Source organism: Nyctibius grandis, chromosome 12 (genome assembly GCF_013368605.1).
Source record: "Nyctibius grandis isolate bNycGra1 chromosome 12, bNycGra1.pri, whole genome shotgun sequence".
NCBI lineage: Eukaryota > Metazoa > Chordata > Aves > Nyctibiiformes > Nyctibiidae > Nyctibius > Nyctibius grandis.
In genome coordinates this window covers 21,207,886-21,221,572 of record NC_090669.1, presented here as the reverse complement: position 1 = coordinate 21,221,572, position 13,687 = coordinate 21,207,886, and the positions used below count along the sequence as shown (strand labels likewise).

At 36.3% G+C, this 13,687-nt stretch overlaps 1 protein-coding gene across 2 annotated transcripts in view; it reads right to left on the bottom strand.

Annotated features, from left to right (window-relative positions):
* Positions 1 to 13,687, bottom strand: part of BANP (BTG3 associated nuclear protein) — a 149,164-nt gene that overhangs the window by 105,094 nt on the left and 30,383 nt on the right. For both annotated transcript variants that reach the window (XM_068411376.1, XM_068411377.1), the window contains 2 exons: positions 11,566 to 11,688; positions 10,627 to 10,802 (listed from right to left, as the gene is read on the bottom strand). In XM_068411376.1, the coding sequence (XP_068267477.1) occupies positions 10,627 to 10,802; positions 11,566 to 11,688 (299 nt within the window). The remainder of the gene's footprint in view (positions 1 to 10,626; positions 10,803 to 11,565; positions 11,689 to 13,687) is intronic.

The window sequence follows — 13,687 nt, the reverse complement described above, 5'->3', positions numbered from 1 at the left end:
AGGAGACAGACTGAATAAGAGAAAAAAAGACTGGGAGTTTGATGAAGTTCTCCCTGAACAATTAAGTACATAAATGCTATTGATTAAAGCTCATTATTTGAAGCTTCTAGCACTCAAACATCCTTTTATGCTTACTGAAATGGTTCCTTACGTGTATTATCAGGTAATATCTAGATAGAATCTAGATGAGTCAGGTTATTTAGTACAAACATTGCAACAGCCAGATACCGAGTCAGGACTCCACTAGGCACTGTACAACCACACACAGCTGCTTCTACTCCTTAAAGGCTACCAAAACACAAACAACATGTGAAGGGTTGGAGAGGAAGAACACAGTCAAAGAACTGTATTTCTTAAAAATAACGAAGCATAAATGCACACACTCATCTACTCAGTTAATCATGCACCTTTCTCGTTTTGCCCTGAAGTATTTTTCTTCCATTAACTTTCCAAATGGCCTTGCTACATTTTAATGCATTTTGAGTGCTATGTGGAAAGGTACTTCCTTGAGTTTCTTTACACTAAATATTACATCATCAGAGCAGTGGCTCTTGACCGTTTCTACTTCCAGTGTTAAAAGTCCTGACATTTTAATCTGATTTCCTCTCTCTACTCAGAAGCTCATTTCAATGACAGACAAATTTCTAGCTCCTCTTCGATGTTTTTTTAGAGATCAGAAAATGTGCCTTTTATCTCCATTCTACTGAATCCAGAACTAGTTTGCTTTTCAATGTGTTTTCACATCTTTTTTACTGTATTAAGTCCACTTCTTTTATCTCACAACACAGCTGACCATTCCTCTATTTCGGCAGGCACGTGCAAGGAGACGAGAGGCGGCTGAGGCTGCTGCGCAAACAAGCATTTCTATGGAAACAGGAGGAGAGAGCTTTAAGGTTAGTATCAAGAAAACCTATGTCAAGAGAACAAAAACCAGACAAGAGTCACTGTGGCTTTCAGACTCGCTCTCGATGCGTGTATGTGCTTTCCCGCCCGGGGAGATGACAGACACTTAACTGTTACTCACGTCCCTGCATTGGGATATACTCCCCTAGTCTGACACATAAGCATTAGCAGGAAGACAAGCAGCAAAGCCAGGCTCTGCTCTTGCGCTAGGTGCCGTCAATCACTCCTTTAAAAAAAGGAAAAACAATAGGAACTTGGATTAACACATTCCATTATTCAGAGTAGTTGTGTTTATTTTACTAACAAGGCTGGGTGCAAATCTGGCATTTGCAGCAGAGAAAAACGACTGGTAGCTGCAGTACAAAGGCAGAAAGATGAATTAACCTTAAAAAAAAACCAAGAAACCCCACATCCTAACCTACAAAAATAACCCCCTGTTTCTAGAGAAATTAAATAATGTTTTGGCTGGTGTGCTGAAGATTCAACATCATCTTTTTCAATAAACTTCTGTCAATTAGCCAGAGTCCTTCGCCCCTGCAAGAGTTCACAGGGGCAGTGATTAACTAGCAAAGACTACAGAGCACTGACTTTATTAACTAACAATCATTAAATATAAGGAACAAAGTGACAATCAGGCTATATGCTAACCTACAAATCTAGCAACATGATTTACAGCTTGTGCTAAAAGAAAGGTTAAAGAACTAGCTTTAAAGCGATGTTCACCAAAACCTCCTCCCACCACAAAAAGCAGGTAAGACGCTGGGAGTTCAGGCAAAAGGAAGAGTACAAGACACACACGGCCACAAACATCAGAAACCCGGGACACAGAACTGGAGTTTTTCACCTGACTACTCTCGTGGAGAAAAAAAGGTTTAGTTTCCATGTAAATATAAAAGAAAGATAGCCAGAAGAATCTCCCGCTCCAGGTATAGTCTTCTGTAAGGCACAAAGGATTTGGCTAACGGAGACACAGTTCCAGTTAACTTCTAAGCCCTTATGGTTTGAGGACGACTACACTATACAAGATATTCTGAAAATACATCCTGCACTCATGGCTTCTTCAGTTGTCTGACAGACAACACACAGCACAAAAGAACATATACATGCAGCACCCAAAGTATACTTGGCTCAGCAAATACTACGGCCTGCATGGAAGTCTCAGCATAGCATCAGTGAGATTACCTCTCTGCTAAAAATAAGGCCTCAGTTTTAGTATATGGTTAAATCCATGAGAGAAAGAGGAGATTCATTTAGTTTATGACTCATGGAAGGCCAGGGAATTTATTCAATGGAAGTAGAAAATGAGGACTATGCAATCATCTGTAATTTAAAACGATCAGCTAAAAAAAAATTCAGATAAAATTAAGAAAATTAAAATCCATGGACTTACAGGGCTTTTTAAAACCTCAGAAAATGTGTTTCATGTCAGAAAATCAGATTTCTAATTTAGATTTTGCCCACTTTCTTGTTTATTGCCTCTTTGTTATACTTAACGTTACACAGCGGACCAGATTGTTAATGCCAAACATCACTGTGACAGATACCTGGAAAAAAACATTGTTCATTTGTTTGCTCACAATAATAAAAAATAAAAAAAAAACAAACATCCAATCAATTCAATTTCTATAGTTTTCTTTGGCTTTAACAAGCCACTGAAGCTCCTGAAGTCTCATCAGTGCCTTCACATCAGCTACATGTAATATTGTTTTAAGGTACAAAAAGTTTGCTATTTAAAAGTTCATTCTCGGTGTCTGTATCTGGTCATAAGGAGCTTGGCAGGAAAAGCAAAGTGCTGCAAATGATCATATAACATGTGAGATGTGATCTTACAGTGAACTGGAAAATCCTGCGGACAGATAAAGTCTGGGCCACGTACAAATAGCTGCTTGGATTCACATTTGGAAAGCAAATTCTGAGCACTATTTAATACTATTACTGTAAAATGACTGTTTCAGATGCAAAGTTGAAGAGACAGTATGTGACTAAACAATTTTCTTTGGAAAAATATGATTCATCCTTTAATTAACACACTATGTAGACCAGTTTTCCCTTATCTTCTCAAAAAATACGCATGTTTACGTTTCTAATTCTGTATTTTTGATAGTCTTAAAATGCAGTAAAAGGAATGCAGAGAAAGCAGATATGATACAAAACTATCATATATGGTGCCAAACATCATATGTCAGTGTATCAAGTGGTTATCAAGTGGTTTGGTTCACTGAACCAAATTCTAAATCAATGGATCTTGCCATTTTATTTATATCACTTAAAAACAGCTTTCATGGAGCTCTGTTCCAGAGCATTTCACATACTTGGGAGATACTCAGGACAGTGTGTTTCTTTCTTAGTAATTTCAAAGGCTTGGCTTTAGCATAGACATTTTTAAAAATATCTGCTTTTAAAGCAGCATAGTAATGCTGAAAGGAACATTCTTCTACCACAAAGATGAGAGGTCCTGCTTTTTTTTTCCTTCAATATTAAAAGTAGGACAGTAACTCCATTGTGAAAGATTTAAAAGGATAACAATGTGCATTAATGTTTTAGGAACAGATGCTCCTCTTGTTTGTACAGTAAGTCACAGATTAAATATTTTCAATGTTACCATATACTGAATAAGTGTAAGAACAGGTTTTTTATAATACTCCTTACATCTTGAAGTCCCTTGTATCTTGAAAGCAGTATCAAGTATTGAGCAAAATAATGCTCTTATCGTATCTCCTAGAGAAGTGTGCAAGTATAATCACAGTGCCTTTAGACAGCTTATTCTTTAGTTGAACAGAAGTTATTCAACATTTGAGCTTTGTTGAGCTAAATTGAAGCAGCTGCTTAAGTTAATATTTTTTCTGTACATAAGCTGCATAAAAAAGTAAATTCTGTTTTTACCAATATTCTAATGTGAAATTTTGAAGAGCAAGTTCTTGTAAAGTTTTTCAAAATAAAATTCAGCATCTTCAGAGAAAACACAAAACTGCCTGATCATAGCAAAACTAATTTATCAAAACAATTAGTAAATATATTTGGATATTATCTATTCTTTGCTTTCTGCTGTTTGCACACTTTTCTTGGTAAAATAGTGCTTAACAATGTAAAATTCTAAAACTGCTATTTAGTGCAAGCTCAAGATTTATCAGAAAGAGTTGTTTATGGACTGTGTGATCTTTTACACGTGAATTCCCTGCAGTTTACCCAACAAATGAGAAATCACAAGTAAGCACCAGCCACACTTGTTGACTGTTTCCTATAAATCCAAGAGCATAGCACTCTTAAATCAGAATCAAGTGTTGCGGAGGTACTATGTAAGCACAGAACAAATACAATGTCCTTACCCAGCAATTTTACAATCCAAGAATAAGGCAGGAGACAGTAGGTAGATTACAGAGAGACAGGCAGGTGACAACACACATTGAGATGGCAGGCATCACCAAAAGAAAGAGTATCTTAAAGTATCTTAGAAGAAAGGCATCTTAACTATTGCTAAGTTTTATGTAAAGACCATGAGAAAAGATAATTTTATGAGTGAGTATTATGGACAGTGATATATGTATAGTCATGAGGATCTCCTCCCAAGGAAGTGAAAGAAAGCATAAAAATCTCTGAAAACATTACAAGCAAGGAAATCTGTTATCTATGGCTGAGAAAGTCAGAGCAACTCTAAACTGTGACTGGGAGATGGCAAAGGTCTTCCTAACAAGGGTGCAATGGAGTAGGGAAAGGGATGCAAGGAGAAGATGATGGGGTTAAAATGACAAGTTTGGAAAATCATATTTGTAACAGCTTTCTAAATGCAAGGCGAGAGAGGAGGCCCTACAATAAGTAAGATTGGAGGGAACTGAAACCTGGACAAAAGAGTGTTATTTTCATTTCAGATGTTATCTATTAAGAACATAAAAGGCTCCTTTTAAGTGTTGATCATTTGAAAATCTACTCACCATTCTTACCAGAACTTATTTGTTCATAGTTACTACAACTTGCTTTTTTTCATCTAATGCTAAAACTCTTCAGTTAAGAAGTTTAGACAAATGTATTTGAGAATGTCAGAATGTTTTTAACAGATTTGTGGTGAGCGTGAAAGTGCACACGTTTGCCAGGTTATAGCTTAGTCAATTGAAAACCAACCCGTGACAGGATTACAGACACATGCCAGTACTAGAGAATTCATTAAAGTCAGAAAACAATATAGGTACTGAAAATCATAGCTTTAAAACTTCTGTAATTTAAAACTAGTGTGGATCTAATGTTCTTCTCAGTATTATTTTTTGCAGTGGAAGGCAAAATCCAAAAGAATGCAACAATGTTAAGACGGAAGTTTTTGTGAACAGACTATAAGGCCTTCCTTACCACGTAATCAACTAGTACTGATATCTTCAGAGATATGAAGGCCTAAAGAAAGAGTCGGAGGCCTAAAGAAAGAGTCGGAGGCCTAAAGAAAGAGTCGGAGGCCTAAAGAAAGAGTCGGAGGCCTAAAGAATCAATTCATGAAATAAGTTCTGTGCAAGAAGGACACTAAATATCACCTGTAGCATTCTAGATTGGTGAAATCCCATTCAGAGTCTACAGACCTTTATAAATGTACAAGAATTTTGGAAAGCACAGAAAAGGTCTCCTCAAAATAACTTAACAGTCTAAACTTTTCCTTCTACTACCACCCTGGAAGTGCAGGAAGTACAGTGTCTGAAAACTGAAGAGGAAAACAGAATATTGCCCTCACATCATTTAGCACACAGACTCCCGTGCAACTATTAAAAAAATAAATTTCAGCATGTTTCGTATCTAAAACTTAATGGTTCTCCCACTCCAAAAACATATCAGTGAAATTAATGAAATCTCTTCCTGTGATATCTTTGCTTTGCATAATACAGTGAACTGTACAAAGTTGGAGGGTGCCCATGACATTGAAGTCACGCAATTCTGCACAACTTCAATACACCTGAGAGAAATATCAACTCACTCCCAGTCACAGCTGAACAGATGGATAAAAGTCACTGCATTATAAACCAGTTAACACACATACCAACTAAATCCTCACAAATGGACAAACAAGTTTTTTTGTAACAGTTTCCGAAGATCTACAACAGTTCGTTACAAAAATAACATGCACATAGACACGAGGCCCAAAGGATGATGTTTTAAAAGTGTACTTCATTAATCAATTGCTCATCATTTTTAAGCCTAATTAGAAAGTTGAATATAAAAAAAAGCACAACTTTGTTTAAACTGAGTGTATGCTGTATTCCAAAACTACAGTAAAAACACATTCATGTCAAAATCAACTGCACTTTGAAAAGAGCAAAAACACATCTATCAATTGTTGACATTTACTTTAAACACTTCTTAGTGATAAATGTTTGTTTCTTATTCCATTAAACGAGAAAGACGTGTAATCCGTGCTGGGGAAAAAAAATGAGGACAACAAACAGGAAAAGTTCCCTATATTTTTAAACACAGGTTTCCTCCAGATTAAAGCAGCATACAGTGCCTCAGGAGAGCACAGCAAAAACATTAATTTTCATTATATTTAAATTGTTTTCATCTACCAAAACCTTCCAGAAAACCAGCCTCTATCCAAATTCTTAGATACTCGCACAGTAAAATCATTGTTTAGAAGTTTGACAGATCATGCTGTAACTGTTCGGTGGTTTCTTTCATTAGAAAACATTTCTCCTAAAACAGACGTGTTCGTGTACTCAGAGAATAACTACGACACAAGAGACTTCTAAAAACATGGGAATAGCTGCGTACTCTCAATTTCTAAAAGCCACACTTCAAAGAAAACATTTATATCAAAACACATGTTGATGTGTTTTGAAAACACTCCTGATGTAAACTGCTTAGCTGCATTTCTGTCACAATATCTGAGTTACCTCAGACAATTACTAAGATAATTACACAACAAAAAGATCTCTGGTTTGAAACAATGACTCTCAGTTAAAGTGAGGATCTTTTAAAACATCATTAATATATTGTGCTAAAAATATAAGGAGGGGATTTTTTGCTAAATCAGAAAAATAAAGAAAAAGGAGATGAGCGATGAATAAGTCAATTAGACCTTACAGACAGCGCTTACAATTAACATTTTAGCGTTGCTTGAGCAATTTAAATTACCAGAACAGAGCAGCTTGCACACAGTTTTATTTGGTAGGTTGTATGTTTGCTGTTTTAAGACCTTTCTGCTTTTTCACTTCTACTAAAATGTGAGTTCAGTAGTGGGTCTTCTTCACCCACACTTGGGTGTCTTCATTCACTACCTTGTTTCAGAACAGTAAAAAAAAATGTTTACATTTTTTACTTAGGATTTAAATGAAGGCTCCAATCCAGATCTCCAGAAAACAAAGATTCAAAGTTAATCAGTTTTAAGTTGATGTCCCTTTCCCATTTAAACTCTGAGAGGATCAGTGGCATTCAATTCTTCCGAACAGTGTTCCTGGAGGAAGATATCTTCTTAAAAGAGAAGTTCAGTAAAACAGAGTTTTGAGCTTTCATCTTAGTATTAAATTATCCTCCCATTTGTAGAAAAGTAATTTTATGTCTAAAGCACATGGTTATAAACTACACTACTGTTTATATATCCATAGCAACTGCTCTTCTCTAATTTCCCCAAAAGATCCACTTGGGCTGCAACAAAGAGTAGAAAAGACACTCCAACATATGCATTCAAAACAACAGACTAATCACTTTTGACAGTTATTAGTATCTATAGGGTAAAATTACAAGTTAAATTAAAAAACACTATTTCCTAGTTGGCTAAGGATACCCTTGATATTTTCGATGCCAAAAATAAGACATTAATAAAAATAATAAGCCTCTTACTAGTAAGCAGAATTCTAGCCTATTTTAATTTGATTTTACACTGGTAATTCAATACTGAACAATTCTATTCTTGCTGGGTTTTATCTTCAATTCTGCAAGATTACTTCATGAACAGCACTTTAACTGCAGTCCAATGAATACATCAGGTGTTGATATTCCTACTATCATCTCCATGTGAAAGGACATTAATTATTCCAAAGTAAAATATGGAAAAAAAATCACAAAATTTCACAAAAATTAGAGATTCAGTATCTCTAGGTGCTTTCAGTTCATATATACTACATCTTAAAATCAACACTTTGCAGACCATTAACTGTATCTGTAAAATGGACGAGCATTTTCAGTTTTCTGAAAAGCAAAAGAAAGAATCAAGTAACTGGTGCTCAAAGAACAGAGAGAACATGCCTTACTGCACATGCAAACAGAGTAACAGACAACTGAAGATGGAATAAAGTCACAGTGTTCAGCTGGCAAAAAAATCGCCTTATTCTAGATCATTACTGGAACCAGGAACTGGGCTTGTGCTTCTGTATAATTATTTCTCAGGAATAGAAAGGCAAAAACACTAATATTTTTTAAACTACCATACATGATTAAATGCTCTTTGAAAACAGCCAGCAGAGAGCAAACAATGCCTTTATATAAATCTATTAACTAAATTCTGAAAATAGCCAGAGGTCAATGCCATATCCAAAGTCAGCTAAAGCCCAACTATAAACACAGTTTAGTTTCCCTTTCCAGACACAAGACGACAGATGGGAGTCACGCTGAAAACCTGTTGTTTAGTCTTAGTGCATAAGGGCTGAAGTACACCATTCTCCACACGTATTTTACAATCAATCAAGATTCCTTTGAGCAACTCGAAGTCACTCAGAATCTTTCACAGATGATGAAAGCAAGCTGATGGGTGCTGTAACTTTGGCCTTTTACTGCTGAAGAAAACAAGTCTGCACAATAGACCTATTATTCTTCATCACTTCCTTTATTAATAATTTAATTTTTGTGACATACTGCAGGCTACTTCACTTAGCATTCCTTCTGCACAAGCGGTCCTCTCTCATCTTTGTGAGGGCAAGAGGTAGGTGTGGGGGATTACTAATCTGATTCACAAAGCATTCATCAATCTCAGAGATTTTTTAATGGATGAGTGTTCTAAAGGTCTGAAGAAAATCAGATCTGAAGACATTAATGGATTAGCTGTTTCTTCAAAATTTACATATACAACAATGGCATAAAAGGCCAACATCACATTTGTCTGTGCAAATCTGTGCCAAACAACCAAGTCAACAAGGGCATTACACAACAAATACCCTCCTAACTTTGTTCCTGGCATAGCTGATGCAGAGCTGTATGAAATATTAACACTTCCCAAAGAGCATGTTTCATATGTATTTTCACATTGAAATATCAGCACTATCTGCAATCTGATGATTTTTTTTGAGAGGAACGCCTCAGACAGCCTCAGTCTCCTTTAATTTGCCATTGACTCAAAATAAAATACCCTTCAGAAGCAACTCTGTGTCACAACATACATACACGACAGAACCTAAAAGCTCTTTATGAAATGCGTATGTTGGCTGAGTATCCACACAAGTCGAAGAATCCTAGGTTCGTATGCCTTAGAACAACGTTTTCAGAAACAATCTTTGGTGCGTGAGACTTTCAGTAGACTGACTTTTGAAGTTTTCTAAGTATCAGAGTTTTAAAGCGTCTCGTTTATGGATGAAATTTACCACCCAGGATTGTTAAGTCAGTTCTGAAATCTTTGCATGCGCTCTTAAATACTCCGTTTCATGCTATCTTGAATTAATCCTTACCACTAATTGTACCCTAACCTGTTCACACCCAACACGCTTTACCAATAGCTGGAGATCATGCAGAAGAAACTGATCACTCAAACTAGAGCCCTTCTGCTTCGATGCTAGAGATCAAAAAGACAACACATTTACCTGCTAAGCACAAAGGTCACCTCCTAAGCGCATTCTGCTGTAACAATTTCCTGAAGTAACTTATTCTTCTCTGGTACACGAATGTACATATGAACTATCACATCCAGAATTATACTTAAGTAAATATTCAATAAATATGTTAAAAAAATAGTAAAATAATTGAATGGAAGTCTAGGATTCAGATTACACACTTTTGTATAAAAAAGAATCACTGATACTTTCAAACTAATCAAAGCATAATTTATCATATCTTATTTTCACATAAAACTCAGTGTCCCTTATCCCATAATCTTTGTGATTAAAATATAGCAATTAACATTCAATGCTTCCAACCATATAAAATAATATATCTTTAAGGCTAACCTAAAATTCCTGGACTTCACTACATTTGATTTCTGTGTCCAAGACAAAGAATTTTCAGAAAAATCTGACACTACACATTCTCCTGTTAACAGTCTGTATTTAATATGCATTTCCTTATAAAAATTGTTTACAGTTGCTAAAATAACTATTTTACATTCATAAGAATTAAACAAGTGGAGTGGCATAATAAGTTACAGGAGGAGATGGACTAGGAGATTTTATTTCCCAGAGAAGGCATTTATTTTCCTGAAACAACATTTCCAATGTGGTGATAGGAAATCCTGCAGGTTGCATGTGTTAATTTAAAAGGTTTAAAATATAAAGCTACACTGCTATAGTGGGGCATACTTTTAAAATTTGACAAGTAATTTTAATTAGCTGTTCTGCCTGTAAAACTAGTAAAAATTAATACACACACCCCCAAAAACCCCACCAAACAAAACTATTCATTCAGATTCATTCACTCCTATCTGATGCTTGCTGTACTGCCTAACAGTTCAAGGCTGGACCCACGATATCATCTCTGAAGCTTCCAGTTGAACCTTAGTTCATTCCACCACCACAGTTACTTTGCTTAAGTTGCCTTACAGTTAGATCAGCATACCTTCAGAGTTCAGCGTAATAAGCGTGACATTGTTCCCAATACTTTGGCTTCCTAATTGCCCACTGTTGGAAACGGAGTCACTGGCCTCAGAGCCGCTCTCTCCATCTTCATTGTGACTATCATCATGGCCTGGAACTTTCACCACTATAGTGTTCTGCCTACGTCCAGGAACAGCACTGTGGAAAAGAAAAGTGTGTTAACTTTGGGAAAACACAATCCTTGATCAGGAATAGCATCGTTATAAGGGAATTAAAAACACTAAGTGGCAAAATTAAATGTATTATAAAAGCATACTCCTTTAAACAAGCCTGCTCCTGTTTATAACTAAGAGCTATCCAGCAAAACAAAATGGAAGGAAAATAGCAGAAGAAATAAAATTTAGATGCACACTTTCTAAAATTGCATCAACGGAAAAGTCTAGGCCCAGTGTGCAAAACAAAACAAAAATAAATAAATAATTCATAAAAACATACTATTCAAGAACATTTTCTACCCAGAATACCCAGTTCCACTTAATTTCAAATTTGCTTTAGACAGTACAAATTCTAACAAGCCTTTCTGGGCTGCTGCATATTCTTTCTTCAGTTGGGTAAATACGGGATCTTGGCATGTTACCAAGTGATCACGCATCCATGTAAAAAATATGTCGCTACGGGTACTTTTCCTTTCAACTGACAGCTAACACTGAACTAATCCCAGATCCTCCACGGTGTTCTCTCCCCATCAAGAGTGAAGCATTGCTCTGTACCTTTACTGCTGGTACAGGATTTCCCTAAGCAGAACTGTTAGCCTGATAAAATATTTAAGTATCGGTTCAATGTTTTTCCCCCCACTATTACCTAGAACATTCCTCATTTTGCACTTCAAATTGCTGCAGAGACTGATATTGATCTCTCAAAGGAGGGAACAAAGGGGAGCATTCCCACCACTGCTACTAACTTGCTAAGGATATTTTCCAGCGAATCCGCTGCTCTGCCCAATGGCTCTTCCTGCCCAACCATCTTGGCTACGATGGAATTCTGCCGGTCGTTGTTCAGTATTACTGTGGTCTGAGGGACAACACTACAAGACAAAAATCAGAGAGGAAAAAGGAATGTAAAGGAGCAAACCTTATAAATAATACACTAGCACAGTCTTATGGTTTAAATAGTCTACTTAAAAACAGAGACTGCCTCTAAGCCCAGCTCTTTCTCCCAGCATCACAGTTACGTATCTAATGCTAAAGCTGATAATCCATCGAATTTGACATCTGTACCATTTCAAGTACTCAAAATTCTTTCAGAGGACGGATGGCTTCAATGGAATTACATAAAAGTCCACGACCCCTGGCAAAGCAATAAAGAATTCATCAACCAAGATACGCAGGAGGAAGGCTGTAAATCACCGCTCCAAAGAGCCACCAAATTCTTGTTTTGAAAAGTCCAAGAGTGAGCCTTTCCAGAGATACTACGGCCAACTTACATGGCAATGCACCATTTTTAGTAGGATAATTCCCAGGAAAAAAAAAAAAAAAACAAAAAACAAAAAACGTAAAAGTATTGCAAAATTGGACTAGAGCTTAGTTAAAAAGCATGTATCATCTTCCAGGCCTGGGGGCTTTTCGAGGGCAGGGAGATGAGAGCGGTACTAGGGGTGTCAGAGCAGAACAGGGGCAGACTGTAACTTTAAATAATGACAAGTCTAAACTATTTCTTGTGTGCATGTCACATACAAAGAAGTCTAAAACAAACAACAGAAAAGCATTTAATGTGCGAGAAACAAGAAAGCCTTCTCTATCACTTATGGTGACAACGTAAAAGGAAATAACTAGAGAAGTGTTGTATAGAAAAAACGCATTAAGTCTACACTATAACACAAAAGGAAATATGAAGTAACTAATTGTCTCCAGCATGTAGCTTATCATTTCATTTGGTTTCAGAGATTATTACCATTATTTCCCACACCATTACTCAATTTTCTAAGGCATGGTTTTGATATTCAAGACTGTTTCCACTGTGATCATGGCAAACTTAAGCAGAGAACTTAGAAGAAAATTTGTGTTTTAGTGACAGAGAAGGCTTTCTTCTTTGCTTCCCACAGTAAATAGTCTGCTATTGTTTTTACTGGTCCAACATCTCAAACATGACCGATGGTCATTTATTTTTCCTAACTGTATTCCTTGGCTAATCGTTGAAACACAAATAAAACAAATCTGATGACAGGAACTCTGTTTATTTCAGCTGTAATAGGGCGCCTGCTTGCTTGAATATTCATGTGTCTACATAAGACTTTCAGCGCTACAATATCCATTGTTAAGACCTAAAGAAAAGATAAGAAACTGTCATGAGAGCTAACAATAAATTGATCCCAACTTTGGCACAGAGAACATGGTTGACCACAGGTTTTCTGGATACAAAAAGCTTCAGGGCCTAATGCCCTGCCTCCCTCTTACACTAACTGCATCTGTTTCTAGCAACAAAAGGGATTGCTCATGGACTGCCAATGATCTGCTGGATTGCAAACCTTGAGAAGTTCTGGAAGATGTTTGTCTAATCATAGACAAGTACAGAGTGTACCGTAGCTTTTCATGTGTCTGTGAAGTTCAAATTGTATTAAGCAATAAACGGTGGGTTTCTGTTGGGTTTTTTTAGTTGCTATCTAGAGTATAAGAGTTTATGATGCTTTCATACTCACCTTTTCAAGATTTTATCCATTATCAAGATGGAAAAAAAAAGTACATTTCTTTTTTTTTTTTAAATAGCAACTTCTGTCCATTTTCTCAATGCAAGCACTGCATGTTCTAGAAACCCACACCAAATACTTGATAAAATACCGGTCCATGGCAATGTCGACAGTCCACCAGTCTAGCAGCAATACGTGTTCTCATTATATTTCCCAAATTGTCCAAACAGCTACATTTGAAGTTTTTACAGGCCAGTTTAAAATGTTCAAGAATTTTACACTTCCTTTTAGACATTGTTCTTTATCATCATCTTTCTTGCAATCGCTTCTGAACGCCTGTTTAAAATGTCACTTACCAAAGCTTATTTTTAATGAACACTCTGAATAATTAATTTCAGCT